Below are 25,626 nucleotides of genomic sequence, written 5' to 3'. Positions count from 1 at the left end.
ATGTCTTTTATAAAATTGCGTTTCTACTGGAGTACTGTTATGTACACTGTTTCTTGATTATTTGATAGGGCGAATACTACCAATGCGTCATCACTCTTTGGGACATTTTTCAAAAGAGTTTTCGTATTACGTCTGTGTGACATATACATATATTGCAATAAAGGATTGATACAACTATTCAAAAGAAAAAGAAAAAAATATTTTATAAAAAAATATAAATATAAGATAAAAATAAAATGTAAATATAAATATAAATAAAATAAATATGATAACAAATTAATTGTTGTGATATTGAAAGTGCTCAAATTGAAAATAATAAAAAAAGAAAAGAACAATATTTTTTATGATAAGAACATAACTGAAGAAGAATGTGATGTTAAGTGACAACGTGATGTGTGATGCTCTTTTACAATTTCGGCAGAACATTTCCAGAGAAATAAACATTAAATAATTTTTATTCTTGATAATTCTTTTTCTATTTCTCTAATTTCTTTTTCTCTCTCTCTTGTTAATTTACACTGCCAAATTTAACAACTCTAGAAGAATAATAGGGGAAAATCTCCATCATTATCTCTTTCCTCTCTTCTCCTCTCTTTCTTTCTTTCTGTTTTACATACTTTTCTTTCTTTTATTAATATCGTACAAACGCGAGCTTAACTTGAGAGCAGAAGATATCGAGGAGAAAGAGAAGAAAGAGGTTCCCGGTCATCTTATTCACAATGCCCAACTGACCTGGGCCGGACGGCCCGTCGTTATTAAACCTAAATCATTTGTGTCAGCCACGACTGCCATAACTCACGGCCGCCTTAGTGAAATATGACCGCCGTTCAAATTATTGTGCCTCGAAATCCCCCCGCGGCCCACCCGTCGGCAGTGTTTCTCGCCAGGACGAGAGTCATCCTGACCCTTCTTCTCCTTCTTTCTCCTTACACCGATCGTTCCGCCTGAATCTTCGTCTCTGCGTCATCTGGAGACGTTTCGCAGTCGAGACGATTCCGTAACGCGGCTGTGATTTACTGCGCGTGTCGGGAGCCTTACATTTAAGAGCTCGCAGCGCTTGATTCCGCGACCTCGTCATACTTTTTGGATGGGCAATCTCGCATGGGCCTCCCAACCTCCCAGGATTCGTTCCATCTTCCAGGAACCCCGTTTTTTTGTGACTTCTATTAATTTCCGTGTAATTTTGCGCCCGAAATTTTACGCACGCACACATAGATCGAAATAAAAACTTGCCTTGAATAGCGCGTCAAGATTTACCCCGCTCTTTTAAATTCAACTACGAAGTGAAACAGTAAAATTTATATTTAGACAAATTTTATATTTTAATATAAAACGCTTTTGTTTAGCAAAGAGATGCTCTAAAAGCTGGATAGGTCAGCAGGAACATTAATAATTTCGCGAAATTCAAAAATTATTATATGCAAAATAAAAATAAAAAATATGCATGTATTATAATAAAATTCACAATATTCGTTAATTATAATTAATGTAAAATTTCTCTTGATATCAATTATTTTCTTTACATTCTACATACTTTAAATTTGATGATTATGTAACACTCAAGCAAAAGATAATGATTGTATAAGAATATTTGTTCCGACAGCATGTATTTATTTTTGTTGAACATGTGCGGCTACAAAATTGCATCGTTTATATACAACAAGCGCGTTCGGCAAAGTGCGTCCTTGTAGTCGAAATATCATAGCGTGTATCGCATAATATTAAGGCTCGCCGGCGAGCAGTCGGTTGAAATCGTTCAGCTCGCGTACATCTTATTTATTAGTCATGTAACCGCGTCGGTCGTACCTTACAAGGGCAAGACACGGGCAGACTAAAGGACAGTTTGATGAATAGCCGCTGCTTATGTATTCACTTAAGCCCAAATAATGGCTTTATAAAACATGCTTCGATATTCGGCCACTTGTTATCATCCGTCTTTCCTGGCCTTTAATAGTTAATTGGAATGAAAAAGAAATAAAAACACGCTTTCTCTGATCCCTTAATTGCATCAAAATTTAAAATTATAAGTAAACTATAGCATAATCATATCACAAGGTTATAGGGAAACATGCGATGCATTTAATTAATTATAATTATAACCTAAAGTTGACTTCGGTCATCGATCTTGATCACGTAGAGCGCAATCTCAAGAGTTTCTCGTAAAATCTCAATCTTTTTTTTTACGAAAAATTTCAAATATATCCTTCTTGAAAAAACACGTTTCTTAATTTATGATCGCACATGATGCTGATATATCTTAAAACATGATGACCGTTAAGAACGCGTATTATGCATAACACGCGTACAAATCGGTAAAAAAATATACAACTACGTTTCGTAAAAAGCAGCAGCGCTAATTAGAAAATTTGATTGTCAAAACGAGATCGCGGCTGGCGGGTGTCAAGCGCGCTTCTCAAACCACTATGGAATGCATTTCTGAAATTTACACAAGAATTTCTTTATGTCATTTGCCTTTTTACGAAATTATATGCGCGTACGTTCATTTCCGCAAAAGGTGGCGACTACGAGCACGTAACAGAGTCAGACTACATTCACAATGCGGGTGAAATGTGGCGAAAGCTTGATTACTCGGAATTAGATTTCCAACGAGTTTAATTTCTGGAAAGGTCGCCTCACACAATTGACATCGTCGCAGCTCGCTACATCGCGTGGAGATAGTTGCTGCCCTCTAAATAACAAAGGGCACGTATAAATGTACGTGACCGGTGAATCATGCATTCGAAGAAAATTAATTGAACGTGATGTATTTTCTCTTTATAAAAAATGAAGCGCATTGTAATATTGTTACAAAAAATATTTTTTTTCAGCAGGATATGAATAAATATCTAACGATTCATAAAAAAAGTATATTAAAATATTTTCAACTACTTGCAAAGATTATTTATTTTATTCATACTATTATTTATTCATAGAATGTCTCAACACTCTCTAAATCCTTTCATTGATGTGTATTTAATAAATTAATATATACAGAATTCATTCCTCGCGTATACGATAATATGATTAATTATTTATTTAAATTTTTTAATCAAGTATCAATATGTTCAAGACTAATATAATAATCGTCATTATTATTAGTTCGTTTTCTCATGCATGTCTTTCTAATGTCTGAGAACCTGTATAATATATTATTCATTTTTATATTTATAATGCGTGCAGGTATCTCAGTAAGAGAATGTAAAGATTCAATTGTCACATAAAGTGTATAAGTTATTAATCAAAAAAGGAAAAAAGAAAGCAAGTCATAACTGGCAAGTGATCGCGGTAGTACAATTCTAAAATATATCTCCGAGGAGACGAAGAGGGCCACTTATATTCCGTACACCGCACCATGACCGCAAAGGGCGAAAGGGATTAGTCAACTGCCCGTTATATATCACGGGCTTAGGCCACAGAGCAGTGGACAGGTAAAGTATCTACGGGAGTATAAACATTCCGACCTGTCGGCCGCCTCAAATTATGGTGAAACTAACGCGTCGGAGAAGATGCACGTTTTAAAATCATGTGTCGTATACGTAATATCGGAATGTGTCTCACGTCAATGTTACGTCGCGGATATTTTACGCCTCTCTTCATATCCCACGTTTAACGTCAAATGCGATCGTATCAATCTCAGCATATAGAACATCGAATACCGTATGTTCGTATTAACCATATATGTTTTACAAAGTCAGAAACAAGTACATTTAGCATGAAATGCAAATCATAATAGCGGATTTTGAAGTATTATAATGATCGATGAGAGAAACGGTAATATATTACAACGGAAAATTAATTCACAATCAGTTACCATCGAGAAGCAGATTAATATGCATTAATAGCGCACGATGAAAAGCGTAATTTAGCTTGTCACGTGTATAACAATACAATATATTCTAATATAAAAAAGCTATAAAGATCAATGGACGCAAGAATACTAAAGTGACCAAACAAAAACAGATGCGCTTTTAATCCGATATCGAAGTTCTGCGATCGGAGTAATTCAACCCCACAAATTCAACTCCCTCTTTCTTTTACCTGCCGCTCTCACACCTTCATCTCCCTGACGGAGCGCGATGTTCTTATCGGAATTAAAATTAATCCCGCGGCGAGATGACTCGCGCCAAACTTTGAAGTATCGCTCGCCCGATGCCACACAAAAGAGATGCTCGTAAAGATAAAACGCGCCGTACCAATCAGCGAAAAATCTTTCTTCTCAGCTAGTGTTTTTGACTATGAAAGAATCTGCTCCAAAGTGCGGGACGTGAAAATGTAATTGTAGCAGAGTCGGTAGAGAAATCGGGGTGGCGCTCTCTCTTTCGAGGAATAGAAGCAAAAGGACGCTTTCCACGGGAATACAATAGACGTAATGGGCGGTTGCTGCGGGCAGACGTCTTGGCGGGCCGAGGAGCCCTCCAAGGCGGATGCAAGAAACCCGGAGAAACACGCCGGGAGGTCCTTCGACGTTTCCTCCCTCGCACCGCGCCGCCCGCCGATACATCATTCTCCTCACAATTTGTCCGAAAGCCGTGAAAACTGCGGGTTTTCCTTAAAGTAACGCGGAAGCGGAGCACCGGAAGCGACAGCTACTTATCCCCAAAGGTTACGCCCTGTTGCGGCGACAATTTTCCACGGATGATCTTTTTTTTCTCCCGTCCACGACGGCATCGCGGCTGTTAAGATACTTTGTGATTAGAAGCGGACAACGGTCTTGAATTGGCCATAGTGCCGTGGGAATCGATCCGCGTGTTCGGTTGTAAGATTATGTAATGACACACATGCAAATGTATGTTATTTCACGATATATATGTTCGACCATTGAAAATAAACAATATGCAAATGGCATTACGAATATAATGACGTTAAATGGAACAACATAATTTGCTTTTATAATAAATCCGATAAATCATAATAATAAAATGTAATTGTCACTTATGAATATATAAGAGCATATATAGACCCTAGCGTGTGATATTAATTCAATAAAATGTTATGAATAAATATTCAACATTTATAAATATCAGACTTAGTTTTCCGCGGCTTACGGAGCGAAATACCATGTAAAAAAAGTTTTTTAAATAACTCTGATCTTTGAATATACATTTAAACATTTAGCTTACGTTAATACGCGTTTGCTTATAGTGTATAGAATTTATTTTATGAAAATTTTAAATGTACTTGTTTTTAACTTATTTTTAAAAATTGCGGATGTATTAAATATATAATATACATGTATGATACCGACTCTCGAGTCAATTATAAATTTTTATTTTGTAAAAACATCGCAATAAATTGCATATACTTAATAACATAAATAATCTCTTCTACGGATTATTCGATATTATGTCTGCGAGAGACAGAGAAAAGATACGATCATTCTAAAATAAATATGAAATAAAACGAGCAGCAACACCGTAATGGTCAATGTGCGTAATAGCGACGTATAAATTAATCTCGAAAGGGGTCGCGGGATTTAATTTACAATTTGGAATTATCATCAAATATACTTCTTTTCTTCGGTTGGATACGTCTAATATGAAGGTTGTACAACGGGAAGGGCAGCAGAGAGATTGAAGGGTGGATTGCGGATGATATAGAACGGGAGAGAGTGAAAGAAGAAGAGACACTAGGGGGAACCAGGAGAGAATGGTTGTATATCGCGTGTCGGGTCGAGTCTCATTGTCTTCCTGTCAGGAGCGCGCAAATATTGCCACCATCTCCAGAACGATGACTACGGCCATATACCTATGCAAACAGCCGGATAATATACGTACGCGTGCGTATGTAGGGATAGGTAGATAGTAGGTAGGTAGGTAAGTGAAGGGTTGGTATTTCTGACAAAGCTTTCCGTAAGCGTCACTCCTTTGACACGGTCGTATAAAGGATGACAAATCTCGCGCAAGGGATTTTCGCGATTCCCGACGAACGGCCTCGTTGCCGTGAGAGATTCGATAATCTCTCTCCCACCGAAACCCTCCCTCTCACCCTTTGTTCCGGCGAAACAGGACCGACCGATAGAAAATTCCACGTCTGCATGTTTAATAAGACATTTCTCTTGTCAGTCTAAATCGTGACAGCTTCGACAGCCACGAAACCGCTGCATAATTTCACAACTGTAATACGAAACGGATGAAGGGTACGATCGGCAGAATTAAGACAGTATAAGTGCAATTTAGCTAAATATATTCGTTTCTTATGCACACGTGGAAAAAATATAAAAAATCATTTAAATTTAATGTTTTTTTTTTTCGAAACTATATATCTAATATATCATCCTGGCAACACTTTTGGTGTGTCAGAAATGAAGAAAATTAATTCGAGGCAAAAAGTGTCATATTTCGGCTATGCAGTCTGACATGTCAAGATGATGGATTACTTGTGATTCTCGCTATTTTCACAGATTGCTAAAGCCTGACCGATCCTTAACATGACAGAGGGCTGATTTCCAAGATTTTAATTTAAGCGTTAGAAAAGTAAAAAATCTACAGAAATTTCAGACAGATTATCAGAAATCATTATTCAATTTTAATTAAATTGAACGAATATTAAATTTGAATGAATATGAAATTAACACTTATCACACATCTCATCTTTTTTTTTTTCAGATAATTGTCTATATAAATTATATTTCCTGACAGTGAGTTAAATATTTAGTATATATGCATTTTATAAACATAAAATTATTTTTTTCTATCGCTTTATATCTATTACAAGTTAATAATTTGGTAAACTAATTCGACAATGCTTTTTATTATATATCCAGAAAACATTTTTCAAGCAATAATTATATATTTTTATAAATATTAATTTCATAATACAAGTAAAATAACCATTAAAAATCAATATTTTATTTGCCTTCTTCAAACCATAACATTATGCCATAATAAAATTTAAAGATATATAATTTTTTTCAACATTAAAATCGTCGTTCGTTTTGAAAATACGAATTCAATAACAAATCTGTAGTTGCGTAATTTTCGTTGTAAAACCCATTTAGATAATTTCGAAATGATTATCCAATTCGTTTAAATAATTAACCCTTTGCGATATGTAGAAATGATTATTGCATGTCAAATCCCATCCGTTTGTGTTGAATCGTACAAAAGACTGAGAAACATATCTTTCAAAATACTACCTCCTGTAGAGCCTCCAATTAAGTTTTTGCGATCGCGTTCACGTCTGGCTTATTCTCCTATTAATTACTTCGTCGGTTTCTGAGAAACTATTTGGACCCATTCTTTGCGCAAAACTTATATTTCTATATTTAACCTTTATTCGAAAGAGATGTGTTTGCGAAAAAAACTGGTTCTTATGTATCTTACTTTAGACGTACAAATATAAAAAAAAAAAAAAAAATTAGCATAATCATTTAATTACAAGACAGACAAAAAACATATATATTTCGATAATTATATTACACCCAGATTTTTTTACTTCTATATTCTAATTTTAAATTAATAATATTTATTTTTATATTAAATTTGTAACAAATTAAATTTTATTACGATAAAACTAATGTCTCTTAATATTGCTTTTCTTGTAAATGTTTTTTGTTTGTGAAAAGTAAATCATTAGGTATTTTATCAACTTTTCAATAATTATACGCAACGATGAAATTGTTTATTGAACACATGTTGCATAAAGCATTCATCAAATTTTAAGTCATTATTCTTGCAAAATAAAGAAAAGAAAGAGAGAAATTTTAATATGAAAGCAATCTTCTTTTAGACCGCAAGCAAAATTCGAAAGTAAATTCGTTATTAAACATGTGACTTCGCGAATGAGATAACGATATATTAATGGGCATTTCGTGAGCCAGAAAGATACTGTTCATTTATTGAAAGCGGCATTGTGTTTCGACGGGCCAATAGTTCGCTCTTAGAAGTTTTAGTTTCCATTAACCTTATGCCGCTGCCGGGTGTTGCTAGAAAACGTCGGAATTGTTACAAAGAACAACCTATCGCGCCAGCTGGTCCAGTCAGCGCAGGAGGTATGAATTAACTCCTAGGAACCACACCAGCTATTTTCGCCGCAGGTATACACGGCCGTATTCACCACCAACTTGGTTGCAGTGTTGTATCCGCTCACTTTATCAAAACGCCTATATATAGTCGCAACGGGATAACAATCAAATCAAATAAATTCGAAGCACTATAACCCCTGTTTGAGTACTCAATCCCTTTCCAAATTTTTATCCATTCATTCTCTGTATTTAAAGAGATTTTTGATGATTATGAGAACACATTTTAATAGTGATTCACAACGAGAAAATCATATTCATTAATATTAAATAATATTCTTTCAATTAATATTAAGACACTATATACTTTTCCACACAGAGAGAATTTTCTCTTAGAATTTATCCTGAAAATTTTGGTAATCGTGGGACAATATGGTATGGAAAGAATTTTATGAGAATTTCTCTGATTAACATTTATCACAATAAAAATAATATCTATTACAATAAAATATAAAATGTTTGATTAATTTTACTATGAAATTTAATAAAATTAATCAAACATGTTTTATATTTTATTGTGATAGATATTACTATTTTTATTGTGATAAATATTAATCAGAGAAATTCTCATAAATTCTTTCCATACCATATTGTCCCACGATTACCATATGATTTTCAGGGTAAATTCTAAGAGAAAATTCTCTCAGTGCATCAATACGTAAAACGTCATATTTTTCGCTTAAAAACTGCGTTACAATTATTCAATTTATACTTGTTACAGTCATACATACATATTGAATTTTTTTTTAGAAAAATAAATTTTATGAAAAATTTACTATCAATAATTTTGAAGCACTGACTTGATAATGTCTAATCCGTTCTCAAGATCGTCATCATACTATGACTTAATATTCCTAAATACGATAGGATATCCTGTTACGTCATTCCAATCCGCCGACTTAGAGCACGTGAATTATGGCCAACCATTCGCCACGATAAACCAACCGAATTTACGAGCATTGATTCTTACTGTCTGACTAGTTTGCCGACCACAATCCAAGATGGTTCTTTGAATCCGACCAGCGCTAGTAACGCGAATAAAATGAGTTACGAGCTTTCTAAGAACGTTGGGGGATTTCAGATAAACCCTTTAAACGTTTGTAAATCCTCTCACAGCGTACACACATATGTTACGAAAGAGATCTTATTACCGAAAAATTTTTAAAAATTCACAATCTACAGATACCTATTTTAAAAATTGTAAAATTTTAATAATATACGCGCGCAAAGCGATTAAATAAAGGTAAAATTTATTTAACAAGTTAACATATCCACAGCATGAAAAGCACTTAATAAAAATATGGGTAAGCTGTGGTACTGTTAAAAATTCTCATATTTGAAAAGTTAGAATGAATAAATTACTAACGAATTTACATTATAAATTGTATAAAATGTATAGCATATACTTACTTTCAAAGTTTCAAATTTCAATAAATAATGTCTTGTCCCTTTCTTTTTAGATTTTTATATTCGCCTTTTGTATCAGATTAATAGTATAATTATATTAATAATTTTATATATAATATTATATTATGTTATATTTATATAAATGAAATTTATATAATATAATTATTATATATATATAATTATTAATATATAATTATAATTCTTAAAATATGAAGAATATTAAAAAAGAAAAAGAAAACAAATGATAATGAATTATTATATGATTCGATATGATTGATTTTTATACATATATAAATTTCCAATTCTAAAATGTTGTATTATTGTCATCAATTTTGTTATTCTTTATCAGTATCTTTACCTCACTCTAGCAACGCAATAAATACTTTACTGCAGCTGTAATTCAGTGCATTATTCAGACTTAAGAATCCCGCCGATCGCGACGCGAAAACAATCTTCTACATCGTAACAAATGTTTCAATTTCGAAGTACACGAGTCCCCATAAACATTGCCAGCGTTACAATCGCGAGATTGAGATTACAAATGCGCGGGAAAACATTACGGCGATGTCACAAAGACTGTTTCGGCGTGCAGTTGCGCCGGACTAGCGTAGATAATAGCTTGGAAGCCGAATTAACGTCACACGCGCGTATCCCGCAACATGGGATCGCACATTCACGAACTGAAATATTCTTACCGTCTCCCTAGAGTAATCCGCCCGCTATTCTCCTGGTTCATCCTACAACTGATAAGGCGCCAGCGGAATTGAAAGATCAAAGGATTACCATTATTGCCTCGTCTCGCGCGCGTTTTTCACGAACGCGAGTTAACTCTTCGTGTATATATTCTTTCTCGATTGAAAATTTATGCACACACGCGTGTCTATATATATATTTAAATCTTTTATAGATTTATAAGAGCACTTTCACAATTATAGCTCTTTCGATTAAAATTGAGAATTAAAAAAAAATATATATAAAAAGAGGACAATTTTATAGAATTGTTATTTTAAAAATCAGTCATATTGAATCATATAATAATTTATTACTTCTTTTCCCTTTTTCTCTTAATATTCTTCATATTTTAAGAATTATAATTATACACAGAGAGAATTTTCTCTTAGAATTTACCCTGAAAATCATGGTAATCGTGGGACACTATGGTATGGAAAGAATTTTATGAGAATTTCCTTGATTAATATTTATCACAATAAAAATAATAATATCTATTACAATAAAATATAAAATATGTTTGATTAATGTTACTATGCAGTTTAGTCAAATTAATCAAACATGTTTTATATTTTATTGTGATAGATGTTATTATTTTTTTTATGATAAATATTAATCAGAAAAATTCTCATAACATTCTTTATGTTGTCCCACGATTACCATGATTTTCAGAATAAATTCTAAGAGAAAATTCTCTCAGTATATATTTACAGAAATATAACACATTTTTTTATATACATGAAACATATTGAATACATCATGGAAATATGAACATTTTGAGATTGTCTTTATAGTATCGAAGGATTAATGGATTTCAATGAAGAAATGATCACGTATCCATTTCTCGTTTTTCAGTGCTCATTCTTTCTCTCTGATTATTCGATACACAGACTAAACTGACAATGAGATCGAGAATGAGATATTTTCACATTCTCATAAAATTTTATGCATCTGTTCAATGCATTAATGCTCAATGTAACAGATTTTTAATAAATTTAAAATTTTAATTTATCCCATTTTGTAAAAAAAATTCATTAGAAAATTATAATTACAATATTATTTATATCAATTATTATTTGTCGATAATTATCGTAATGGCATAAATCTACTATGTGCGAAATTTCTATGCAATGCCAAAACAGATCATATTATATCACAAATAAATAATTATTTATACATTTGAGAACAAAAATTATACAAGAATAAAAATATTGATTTACTGCAGGCTAAAATTGCCACATTTTCCAAAATATTCTTACAAACACCGTTATTTAATTAATTTTTTTATAAAAACCGATATTTAATTAATATTTTTATAAAAACCGATATTTAATTAATTTTTAAAAAAAATCTAAGCATAATATAAAATTCAGTTTTTGTTTTACAAATTTTATTTTCTTCTAACTTTTATTTTAAAAGAACGTTTAAAATAATCTTATAGAAAATTATACTTAATCAAAAAAAAGAGAAAAAATAAATGTAAAAAATTCTAATGCAGTGAAAAAAATAATTTTATCATACATAAAATTACTGATTTAATATATCAATATTTTTGAGATCACATATAAATCAATATTAAAATATTGATAAAATTGGCAAAAGCACAATACTCTTAAAATTCGATTACATATACAACAGATCATTAAACATGAATAAATAATTTTTAAACAGGAAAGAATATTAAATGAATTTACTCACCAACCGTTTATCGTCGTCGCTGAATACATTATTCCTCGATTTTTCTTCCCTTGGCTCTTCATCAGAAAGGCACTCACAGCTGCGAAATATCAAAAACACAGTAATTACGATCGCGCGTATTTACATACAACACTATACGGCATCCCCGACGTACATTTACAGATTTACACGCGCAATTCAATCCGCAAAACGGAGGAAAACCAGTAGGATTTCGCCGCAATTAATATTTAATCAACATAATGTGAAATAAACGCATACTTTACTACGTCATTGCACGTCGTAAAATCACGATTAATTGCATCGTTTATCGCGCGCTACATTGTACGTAAATGTATGTAATCGTCCTATATGAAATTCGCACTCTGATTGTGAGTCTAAAAGTACTTACACAAAATGTCGGCCCTCCTGAAACCTGCGTTTTTTAACAACGCAACCACATTCATGCTGCATCACGTGTCCATAGCGCGAATATCTTGCAAAAGAATCGTAACGCACGTTTATCTACGTGCTATGTCACATTAGAGTCACACTCCCGACACACTTGTTCGCGAGACTCGCTTTATAAACGAAATAATACGAAGAGACGAAATTTGATGCCAGCCAGAGTGTCGACACGATGCGAATATAGCAGCAACTTGGCACAACTTCGCGTTGCGTACGACATGAACAAGAATGTATGTACGCAGCATCCCACGTATCGTCGATCACGATTCCGATTCACGAGACTGTCTCTTAATTAGCGTATCGCTCGAGATATTCACACATCGCAGTATTTACATACGTACGTCTTAATCGAGCAAAGGACGCGGACGCACAGGACAAGACACAAGACACGAACGGACGCGAGTCACCGAACCGCCAGATTACTCCTCCGACACTGTGACGTCACTAAGGCGAAGTTCACGCTGTTACTTATGATTGGCGTGCGACATACATTAAAATGCACATTAACATATCGAAATATCGAAGTATCGAAATATCGATATTGATTATGTATATCGATATATCATGAAATGAACAAACTTTTATTGATCCTAGCATAAAATTAAATTAATCAGAGATTGTTAGAAATATAATTAATGCCAAAATCAAACCTTTATACCTATGAATGTCATAAATACTTTCATGTCCTCGTTGGCCACTCTGCTAACTTGAATCATTGGTTCATCTAACTGGACTTGATAAAATTAGCCCTAAATGGAATAAAATTCTTTAGAATTAAATAAAAAGAATGTATAGAGAGAGACTGTGCAGGAACTGTAAATAAACTTTTTAGATTTCTTTAATGATTTAATATTTCTTGAATAAAATTTTAATTCACTCTTTTCTATTTTTATTTACATTTTATTTTAATATTTTTTTATCATATTAAAACTATTCTAATAAATAAATAATTAAAGAAATAATAAATAAAGAAATAATTCATAATATATGTTCCTTATCTATATTGTTTTAATATTGTTTATATTAAATATTTAAAACAAATAATAGAGATATTGTTTTAAAATAGTTGCATTTATTATATCATATTTAAAAAAGTTTTTTCTCAGTTTTAAATTCTCAATATTATCAAGTCAAAGTCATATATGTATATGTAGTTTTCTATTATCCTATAGTTTAATAAAATTCGAAAATTCATAATCGTCGTAGAGTAATTAGCGTTCGCATAATGTAATTAATGCATCGCATGTAATGTTCTACACGTAACTGAAGAAGCTTAATTAATACATATTTCGTGTATGTGTGTATGTATCATATGTATAGAGGAATTTTATTTTTACAGTACATTAGCTTATCGATAAAGTTGCGCACACGAAAAGACTATTGTATACTAATTAAACATACACGACAGTAATTAACAGCATTTTCACGATATATAAATCATGGTTTGTCGTCCTATTACATCGCATCAGATCGAAATTCCGTTATCACCGATAATCATTTTCAAACATAACAACATGGAATAATAAATAAAAAGAGAAAGAGAAAGCTTTGACTAATGTTCTCTCTTTATAAGAGAGAGACAGCGAAAAATTGCGCTCTTTTTAATACCTGACACATTTCAATATCTATGTAGACAAATTTGCATAAACGCGCAATATATATGAACAAAAAATCAATTAATCATTTGTCTAGTACGAAAAAGGTAGCAATATAACACCCTAATTAGATATTTGATTGGTCAATTTCTCTCTTTCCCTCTCTCTCTCTCTTTGTGCACTCGTGCATTATTCATGTACGCATGTTTATCTAGGTATATTTCATGAATACCCACCGTACCCCCCACCACCGCCAAGGTGCGCGATCTACATTTATTAAATCTATGCCTGTGACGTCACGACAAGTTACTAGAAGACATGGCGGCAGAGTGCTGGATCGCGTCGACTCTCGTCAAAAAAGAGTCTCGCGTACGATTGTTGGACATCGCGGGTGAGTCTGATAATACTGAAAGAAAGACATTCACGCGACATATAATACGTTTATATCATGTACGAAAGAGTCACCCCGAGTAGTACATCATAATACGTGTATGTATGTATGTGTGTGGGTGCAACGCATTTTGTCCGGTACAGGTGTGAAGTTAATCACTTGACGTATCGCGACGCTTGGAGAAGGTCAGCGTCGTGTCGGTCAGCAAATGGCGCCTTTTGTTTATTCGGGATTCGGGAGTGTCTCGCATGCGAGAGGTATCGGCAGCCGCGAAATTTCGGTATCGGGAGTGTGTCGTGGTATATTGATAAGCACGCGTGATCGTAACTATGTAGTCATTATCTCGTGAGACGTGTTCAATGTAGTGGCGTAATGAATTCGTCGCCAAGCTTTTACGTAACGTATAAATTGAATTCGCGTCGTGTACTTCGCGAGTTCAAACTAATCATATCGCACGAAAACGAACACTGTGTCCGTAATCAGCGTTTCTCTAATCGATTCGTATCAGTGAGTGAACTTTTCTTGCAAAGAACTGAAGGAGGAAACGAACTCATCGGGGCGACGATGGATCAAGATTAAAAGGATCATGACGAGATACATCGCTCGAGGAGAGAGAGAGAGAGAGAGAGAGAGAGAGAGAGAGAGAGAGAGAGAGAGCCTGGTGAGTAGATTTATTTACATAACAGAAACATATTTATATTGTTTGAAGCGTAATTTTTCTATGACAAAGAGAGAAAAGGAAATGATATTGGATATATTTTTTAATTGATGGAAACAAACCAGTATGTATATATGTATATGGATATACACACAAATGATATAAAAATACATTAGTAAAATTTTCATTGATTTAGGCTTTATCAAAAAATTTTGTTTCAAATAAAACATGTCAAACGATGTTAAGACCAAGTTTGCACAACAAATTTTGCCTGCAATGAATAAATAAATGCATATCCATATAGTGAGTTTTTTTTTGCAAAGAAAAATTTAATGATTAAAAAAGACAAAAAATGAAATCAAATCTTAATGAACTCGTATGATTTTTAAATAATATATTATTGCGTATTTCTTGCACACTTAAAAAAATTCTATAAGTTCTAAATTTTTTAAAACTATAAATAAATAATCTGAATTTATAAACATTGGTAAAATTGGGCAAAAATAAAATCCCAATCTATTAATTTATATAATAAAACATTATAATAAGAAAATACTTTTCTTATTAATGTTTTATTATACATAGAGAAGTCTTTTCACATGTATATAATTTCGTCAATTGAAAATTAGGAAAATAATGCTCTATATTAATGATAGATGTAATAATGTATGTAAGTTATTTTGTGAAATAACAGATTTATAATAATTAACGACCGGTTGTACCAGTGTAAACTAAATAGTTATAAATATGTATACATGAATGTATTCATTATGTAGGCAAAAATAATTGCAGCAAGTTAATTAAAGAAACATTAAATTATATTATATTATTTAATGTATTATTACTTTAATTAGTTTAATTTTTTATTTATTAATTATTATTACAAACAATTAAAATTAATTATGTAAAAGAAAGGAAAATAAATATATACAAGAGCAACTCATTATTTCAGCCGTAAAGTAAACAAGAGAAAACGGAAATTCAAATTTTCCAAAATTAAAAATCTCTTAATTTAACACAAATTTGAAAAGAAAATTTTAAAAAATTCTAAATATACATACAAATTATATAAAAATACATTAGTATAATTTTCATTGATTTAGACTTTATCATAAAATTTTGTTTTAAATGAAACATGACAAACGATGTTAAGACCAAGTTTGCACAACAAATTTTGCCTGCAAAATTAATGCATATCCAAGAATTAATCGCAGTTATTGGTAGAACCGGATGTATAGATAGTCCGCGATAATGAACTAGTTACGAGAAGATTATTTCCGAGAAATATCTTTGATCTAGTCCATTTTACGAATCTCCACATTTCGTGTCGCGCACATGAATATCGAGATATCCGCCAGATATCACGTAATACTCCAACAGAGAAGACGAGAAAGACAGTTTATGTATATGTATATATACGTGCAGTCTTCATTACGTTGCATGGTCGCCGGGTATTTCCCATTTTAACGATCAAGTATAACGCGCCGGCGGCGGCGACGGTTCAACGAACCCACGGCATAAAATCCATTTACGCGTTGAAAAAAAAGAAAGGCAAAAAAATACAGAGAAAAAAAAACAAGAGTAGGTGAAACACGCAGCAGTGTGATAACCGCAGTATAGTAATATATGCGTGCGTGCAGGAATTATACGTCGCGTATCTTTCGCGAGGGTCGTTTTATGATAGGGATGCATATTCTTTGAGAAGATCGCGTTGTGGACAATGAAACGGCAAACGATAAATGCCGCTTCATAGGTTTTGTTTGACCGGACGAGACACTCGTAAGCCGTCGATAAAATTTAAATACTCTAATGCGTAAAACCGCAGCCCGGCTGCAACGTTCGTTTATGGTTTATGGCATTTGATGTTTGGCGTTCGAGGCACCTCGATACGCAAAAAAGTGCGTGCTGACATTATGTCCCACACACATACAAACTTTGCCACAATGCAAATAAACAAATGATTTATGCACATCAGAAAGAATTTTCTCTTAGAATTTACCCAGAAAATCATGATAATCGTGAGACAATATGGTATGGAAAGAATTTTATGAGAATTTCTCTGATTAATATTTATCACAATCAAAATAATATCTATTACAATAAAATATAAAATGTTTGATTAATTTTACTATGCAGTTTAGTAAAATCAATCAGATATGTTTTATATTTTATTGTGATATTATTATTTTGATTGTGATAAATATTAATCAGAAAAATTCTCATAAAATTCTTTCCATATCATATTTTTGTCCCATGATTACCATGATTTTCAGGATAAATTTTAAGAGAAAATTCTCTCAGTGCGTTTGTATTGCCCCATTAAATATTATTACAAAATTTTTAATTTATCGTGCACAATATCGTGAAATTATTTTATTTTATCATAACTACAACAAATATTTTCACTTTAATGCAATAAAAATACTAGAGAAAGAGAGAAAAATGATTTTACAAAATATTTTATTTAAAGTATAAATATTTTGAAGAAGTCATTATGTGTTGTTGTTGTGTGTGTTGTATCTTTAAAATGTAGATTTTATATAATTATTTAAATTAATTAAAATATGATTAAATTATAATATAATTACGATTGATGAATAACTAAAAGCAATTAAGGTTAATTAAACTGCAAAATTAATTTTAAATATAGTTTAAACTGCAATGTTTGTTTGATTAAAATATAATTTTACATATCAAGAAGATATAAACATTATACATACATATATGAAGAAATACTTTTTAAATATATTTAAATATATTAAATATATTTAAATATAATTAATTAAGCAAAGATACACAATTTTCTTGCAGCAGTATTTTCTCGTCTATTAATCCAAATAAATAAATTATTATATTTTATTTAAATATATTATATTTTTTTATAGGTATATAAATTATTCAAAGCAAATGCCTGTTTTTATAACATCGATATTTTATTATATAACGCTCAGGCTCTCTCTCTTTCTCTCTCTCATTGTGAAAAATAAACTTAATTCTAAACTCGTTCTTAATAGTATCGTTAAGATCTTAGCAGGGGTCACAATAGTAATTAACAATGTGCCGGCATTCTCTAGGCTATGATAATTAAATTCTAATGAACTCTCTCATGCATACTTAACGTATTCATGCTAACCGTACCTACAAAAAAAATTATTCTATTTCTTTTCTCATACACAATATTAGTCATCATTTTCAGCATTTTTACTTTACATTCTTTCATGCATGTAATTGTAAATAAATTAGAACACCCACGAAGGATTAAAAAATCGATAATCGATGAAAATTGCGTCATATTGTCACGAGAATTCGCGTGGCGCACACGATTAATTAAGCTCATGAGGAATGAAAAGCTCGAAATTGCCGTGCTGCTGCGGGACTCACGTTTTTTCGCTCACGTTGCATTTTGTGATGTAGTCCCAAATGGTTTCCACGTGTGAGGGTGGACCCGAGAAACACGCGCGAGAAAACCTTTGAGAAAACCTTATATGACGACGGGTGGGATCTTTGGAGCCAATTTCATCGTCATTGTACGTAAATACTGAATCATTGATGCGACTCTGATGCGATGTTTAACGGCTTTTAAGACCGAAAATCCGAACGCGCGTAAGAAGACAAAATTCAGCCGTCGAGGCCATCATTTTTCATTTCTCCCCTCGTCGTTTCACACGATCGATTCTTGCGCCACAATCAAGTCCCACCTAGGGGATTCTTTAGTAGAGTCATGACTCGCTGGAAAATTGATACGCTCGATCAGGTGCGATCATCACGTGAGAAAGCACGTGGACAATGAAGCGTGCAACTTCGTGTCCAATACGGGACTTTTAGCATTAAGAGTGTGTTACACTGATTAAGCCGGGCAGATGGAAACCGATAATTTCATGCTTGAACTAATCAAAATTAATTAATTACTTTAATCTTTCACACATTTATATGTGCAAACATTTTTTAATAATAATTTTAAAAAAATAAAATTGATTTAATGAAAAAGAAGAAATATGAAATATTAGAGGCATATAAAATTAATCATTTTATATATTTTTATAAAGTTTGTTATAAAATTTATGATATTATAGATTTATATATGAATTCTTTAATAATGAAACACAAATTAAATAAAGTATCACATGCATTAATAGTTTGTATAATTTAAAAGAAAATCTAACAATAAATCATATCGTAAAATATATCTTTCTACACAGAAAGAATTTTCTCTTAGAATTTACCCTGAAAATCATGGTAATCGTAGGACAATATGATATGGAAAGAATGTTATGAGAATTTCTCTAATTAATATTTATCACAATAAAAATAATCATATCTATTACAATAAAATATAAAATATGTTTGATTAATTTTACTATGCAATTTAATAAAATTAATCAAACATGTTTTATATTTTATTGTGATAGATTTTACTATTTTTATTGTGATAAGTATTAATTAGAGAAATTGTCATAACATTCTTTCCATACCATATTGTCCCACAATTACCATGATTTTCAGGGTAAATTCTAAGAGAAAATTCTCTCAGTGTATCTTATTACGCGTTTTCTAATTTCTTCTTTAATTCTGTATTATACATCAGAATATTTCGTTGAAATGATACCGTAGAACGAGCCGTTCGACGCGATCGCCTTTATATTGGTATCGTCGATCGATTGATCGATGCATAATTCCTGAATGCCAACGGCGGCCTCTCTGTTGGAATTCATGGGCCGCTCGTAGGCGTCTAGGAATAACGGGAGAATTTCCCAGTATTTCGGCGACGACCCCGACGTGCGTCGACGTACATCGCACGTGACGCTCGCTGTCGACGATTCCTACCATTCCTGATGACGTATGCATGAAATTGCGAGTCGGTTTATCGCCCGGCTTCGTCGATGCAGATTGCAATGCGCCATAGTAACGAATTTAGAGTTAAATTTGTCAGAACGCGAGTTTCTGCGATACGTCAATCCGATCCTTTACTTATTAACAACTATTTCAATATAAGATATAAAGAATTAAAATCTTGTGAAATTTTTTTTGTCATCTAATTTTCTCTGATCTGCTCTTTTCAATTATGGATATAATAATTTGGATAATTAATCTCTGTCACTTATATATCTCGTTATATCGAAATTGATGTATTACCTTCTTTTAATTGCAATACTTATATAGTTATAATCTCAACTTTTATAACTTATAATTCATTTTTAATCAATTAATAATAAATTTTTTACGCAAATTTACGGCTGGTAATCCACGAGCAAAATAAAAGTACAGTATCAGTGTGAAAGAATCAACTTGCATTCGATTCGCAATAAATATCGAGTCGATAGCACAGTCGCTTTTTGCTCATTTATACGATGAATAAATTATATCTACATTTTATTCAACTGCTCATCCAAATTTCCATCGCGTCACGTGTAACGAAAAGATACCAAGGATAGTCGCGCGATCAGTTAAAAATGCATCATTCGTCGTCACGTAGCAACGATATGGCATCCTTTCGTTCGCACTCTATCTAGCAAACGTAAATAATGTAACTATAATCGTCACAATGTATATATTGTTATCCACACGTGCAATGTCTTTACGTGATATTTATCGTTAACGTGTTCGTTGAAAGAGCATGCTATGACATGCGTGACTTTGCAACCATGTAAAAATAAAACTTTTGTCGAATTCATACTTAAACATTTGAATACTGATAGAGAGAACAAATAATTTTTGCAATATTATTTTTTTATTTTTATAAGTTAATTCTCTTGATAAATATTCTAGATAAGGGGCTCATATTCATCACATATTAATGATCATTATGCGTTGAGTTTGTATAAGTTCTCATTATGTAATTCTTCGATAAAATACATAAAATTGTACATTATTAATTATACAATAAATTAAAATTATACAATATTAACGTTATTAAGCAAATAATTTTATGAAAATTAAAAACAAGAAAATATTTACATTTTGTTCTTATTTATTAATTTTGAAATATAAGAAGAAAATATATAAATTAATCATAAAACACACTTTGAAATTGTATTGCTAAAATTAAATAAAAAATACTTTTTTAACTTTTACAACAAATAAATTATGTCAACGACATGAGTATAAATTTTACCATGACAATTACATTAATCGTTGATTTGAATTCATCAACACGTTAATTATCTTTCTATGTATCGATCGCTAATATTCATGAAATATCGTACCAAAGATCGTTATATTCAGATTTTTATAACTCACTTGCATTCTGAATGATCATTGATGATGTGATGTTGATAAATGTAACGAAATTTAAAGTCGCATTAAAAGGGAAAAAAATTTCATTGCATTCAATGACCTCATCGCGAGAAAATATCGCCGATGTCTCGATTTTGTCGCGGGAACGAATCCTGTCGGTCGTCCTGATGACAATTTTGTTCATGCGAGTGTTACCTGAGAGACGACTCCGCGTGCTCTCCCTCGGTCTTCTCGTGCTCACGAAATCGGAGTCGTGTCGCCGCGGGAATCACGTAACGCCGCAGGTGTGCCTAACATTTTTCAAGCAATGTGAATGTGTCTGTCGGCTCAAAATTATACAAAATTTCCCGCGGTAAAATTTTCCCTGTGCCTCCTGTAAATCTCCATCGTCTTGAGAAACATTCAATACATTCAGCTTCAATATATAACAAGACATATTCCATGTCTCTATAAAGTAGGATATTTTACTGTATTGAATAAATTACTGATAAAGATGTAAATCATTTATTATAGTGACTATAAGTCAAAATAGGAGCATATGAGTCAGGGAAATAAATTATTTTGTACATAAGAAATATTTTACTAATTTAAAAATACATATATATATAATCATATAATAATAATATTTTATTTATATAATAATCTTTGTGAAACAAAGAATCTAATAAGAATAATAACTTTTTCTTATTGTTGAAAATTATAATATTGTTATAATACATGTGTCTCTTTTCTGCATTGATTGATTCAATTTATTTATTTTTATTTTATTAACGCGTAATGTAATTATATTATTATAAAATAATATATAAATAATATATTATAAATATCATATTGTCATGTATCATTATATAATCATGTAATAATATAATTACATTACGCATTAATAAAATAAAAACAAATAAATTGAATCAATCACTGCAGAAAAGAGATACATGTATACTATAGTAACTTTTCAGCAATAAGAAAAAGTTGTCGCTTTTATTATAGATTTTTTTTTACAAAGATTATTATATAAATAAAATATTATTATTATATAATTGTGTGTGTATTATTAAATTAGTAAAACATTTTCTTTGTACAAAATTAATAATTTTCCTGACTCATACTCCTAAGAAATTTGATTTACAATCTTTAATAAATAACGATTTATTTTTTATCAGTAATTTATTCAATACAGCTCTCTTTATTTTGAAATTCAAAATAGTGTTTTTATGTCTCATTTGTATTTGATTATAAATGACAAATTGATAAGACAGTTCTAACTCTCTCTTGAATAGCTGTAGATTCTTTTGCAAACCGCAAATAGAAACGTCTTTACCGAATAATGCGAGAAAAACTTATCGTCATCATAAGATATTGTCGATATTCCAGTAACGTCGTTTAATTATAGCAGAGTTTTTTAATGCCATAAAAGTGAGACGTGTACGTTTAAATTTGTATCAGTTAGTTACGAATGTGTACGTCCGCGAAATATTCCATCTATAATGCTTTATTTGAGCATGCTGCCGCATTTCACTGTATTAGTGTGGGTTCTCTTTGCCGCAAGGGATCACATATAACTAATATAGCTGATGTAGCTGATGTAGCAAATATTTTCCAAAATACGTGAGCGCCATATAATTTTACGCTTTTTTTTACAATGCTAATTTACACATTATTCGTACTTATATTCTTTTCTCCACAGCAAAGGCTGTGATTAATGTTGAATTTAAGTTAAGAAATATATATTTGCATCATATGAGGTAGTATTAATCAATCTTTATCGACTGCTATAATTAAATTTTTTGTGGTGTTTATATAAAGCGTTTATGAAAGAATACAATATCGTATTTATTATATGTAACATAATATTATGCTACATTGCCAGCAATGTAAACATGAGAATTTAATTACTCTTTTAATTTATGTTTATCTTCTTTTTAATTTACACATTAAAGATAATATAAATAAACGCGAGTTTTATTTATATTGGAAGATCTGTAATACATTAAAATTTAATATTTAATATAACACATAACACACATATGTATACATATATTTATTCTATCAAATTATTATTTATACAACAAAAAGCATTTGAGAAAATTAGATAAAGTAAAAATTATATGATAAATATAACTCACAAAAATAATTTTTAGCATACAAGAATAACGATCGCGTGCACAATTTTATTTTCGATAAAAATTTAATCGTGTGTGTGGAGCAAAGACACAAATCACTGATCAGATTGCATAAATATCAAATTACCTAGTTTCGTTAGCGATGTTATCGTTCACATTTTTCAACGCAAACATATCATACGCCTCGCTATGTTTATCGTGATTATAAGATCAGCTGCCGGGCGATGGATCAGCCATGGGGATGATGTAACGGTGCAGGTGTTCCAAATATTTTTTCAGGAAGCCCCATAGCGTCCGAGCATCTAAATTACACGAGGAAGCAACTCCTACGGAAAAGCCTGATCTCGATGTGAATCCGGTTTCACATCCCCTCGTTCGTCCATTCTTAGCAGAAATCGCGCAGAAATCCGTTCATTGCGCGACTCTGTTCGTCGCGACAATGCGGCAAGGGATGCGTTCTCATACACGACCTTTAAATATTTTTGTAATAATGTTGAAGCCGCGTGGAGGGATAGGCAGAGGGTGACACCGGGATAGAGGAATGGGGAGGAACGACGGTGACAGGAGCAACAAGGGATATGTCTCAATGTTTAGCCTGATCCTTCAGCTGTCGCTATTGTGGGCACGAAATTGACAATGGCACGGTTCAAATGACGTTCTTAGCGTGTGTATACCTGCAACGTGTGGGCAATCCCACACCGCGGAGGTCCTATTTCGAAACGATTCCGTTCGCTTTTCGGAGACACTTAAGATCATTCGTGGCGACCGAGCAGTTTGCTCTTTTGTGGCGTCGTTTGCGAGCCTGAGCCACCGCTCTAAAAAAAGATGGATATCTTCCTGTTTTCATTCTTAGGCCCAAACATCATTCCGCTTGAAGAAAGTTTCGTACGGTCATTGTAGCGCGATTTTACAGGAGAATTGAGTATCGGGAAATTTAGCGTAATAATGTGCGACATGGAAATTAACGGATAGATTGGCTGGCATATAAAATTGTCGACTTATGTTTCCGACCATTAAAATTGACTGTTTGATTGTGAATTTGAATATACAATTCCTAGTGATATAAATATAACTTTTTTACATCCTTTACCATTCATATTTTTTAAATGCTTTAAATTGTCCTGAAAATAATTTAACTTTTACATCAAGCCTTTATACTATTATACGTGCTCCACTTTCGAATTTTTACGTTATGAAATATTCCCACCATCCACTCTTTATTTAAAGAACTATTTTAGTGAGCTTTTTCATTTTATATCATTAATTTTTAACGCTAGTCCTTTTGTCAGCGAACACACACACACACACACACACATATTGTTCGTGATATTATTGAAATATATAATATTTATGACGAACTAAAGTAAAGAATAGAAAAATTTTTTTGCAATAAAAACATTTTTTTCCAAAGTTTTATATAATACATTTTAAATATAAAGAGGAAAGCAGATTTTAAATATATATTTGCTTATATATTTCATAAATTTGCTTATTCTAAAACTTCCAATATCCTTTTTAATCCAGATAAAGTTATTGTACTTGTTAAAAGAACAATTTTAATCTCAATTTCAACCTATCGTATCTGCCCACACGAAATAATCTTTGCCGTATTATTTGAGTCATCGCAGTTACATCTATCATTATATCGTCCAAAAGATAGTATTTTTCATAATGACATGATTGCACCGTTTAAAGGGAGGGCCCCTTTAATTCCTTAGCATCGTTCCTTAAATCTCGCATCTCGCGGGCATGAAATGAAAGGGTGCTGCGCAGTCGCCCACACATATATCAATCCTAGAAATCTTCGCGAGAGATATTTCGGCGATGTGTCGAGCAACCTTCCAAATTACACAGCTTACACGATCGCTTAAATGATGGAAACCGAATGCTACGTCGCCTGTCTGTCAAATCCGCAGCATGCTGCAATTATTCGACAATCTCCGTCTTGCCTTTGCTAACTCGACGTTAGAAAGGACGCGTCAGTTATGCGCTTAGGTGAGGAAATCGTCCATCAAAATAATTTATATTAATTTGTAGAACGGCCATTAACATCGTCTTCTCGAGCTTCCGCTTTAATTTCTAATAATCGTATCAGCATAATTAAACGAATGGTCAACGCGTATCGGGAAACCACGAGGTAAATTCGAGACGGTAGTAAACGCGTCCTTTCGTATTTTGACATCGAATCCGGAAAAGGCGAGCGGAAAGGAAGACCGTCTTATACTATTTCTCTCTTCGCGTTTCATAAATCTTTCGGCCGGGGTGGTCGAAACGGCGGCACGTTTGGCATCGAGTTTCGTGTCACGTGTCACACATATTTTATTGCCACG

The 25,626-nt window shown here is 32.2% G+C and overlaps 2 protein-coding genes across 4 annotated transcripts in view; one reads left to right on the top strand and one right to left on the bottom strand.

Moving 5' to 3' along the window:
• The window catches only part of Olf413 (DBH like monooxygenase olf413), a 263,489-nt gene extending 250,767 nt beyond the window's left edge, over window positions 1-12,722 (bottom strand). The window contains exons 1-2 of the mRNA XM_083035221.1: window positions 12,243-12,722; window positions 11,855-11,933 (exon numbers count right to left, since the gene is read on the bottom strand). The gene's annotated coding sequence lies outside the window, so the exon portion shown is untranslated. The remainder of the gene's footprint in view (window positions 1-11,854; window positions 11,934-12,242) is intronic.
• A 1,482-nt stretch (window positions 12,723-14,204) lies between these two features.
• Window positions 14,205-25,626, top strand: part of LOC145934864 (uncharacterized) — a 128,466-nt gene continuing 117,044 nt past the window's right edge. For all 3 annotated transcript variants that reach the window (XR_014425120.1, XR_014425119.1, XM_083035682.1), the window contains exon 1: window positions 14,205-14,284. Coding sequence is in view for 1 of the 3 variants with exons in the window: in XM_083035682.1 (XP_082891808.1) it covers window positions 14,212-14,284 (73 nt within the window). In the remaining 2 variants the exon portion in view is untranslated. The remainder of the gene's footprint in view (window positions 14,285-25,626) is intronic.

This window comes from Prenolepis imparis, unplaced genomic scaffold (genome assembly GCF_030444845.1).
Source record: "Prenolepis imparis isolate NDT839.2.m4 unplaced genomic scaffold, iyPreImpa1.0 SCAF_4, whole genome shotgun sequence".
Taxonomy (NCBI): Eukaryota; Metazoa; Arthropoda; class Insecta; order Hymenoptera; family Formicidae; genus Prenolepis; species Prenolepis imparis.
This window is presented reverse-complemented; position numbering and strand designations above follow the sequence as displayed.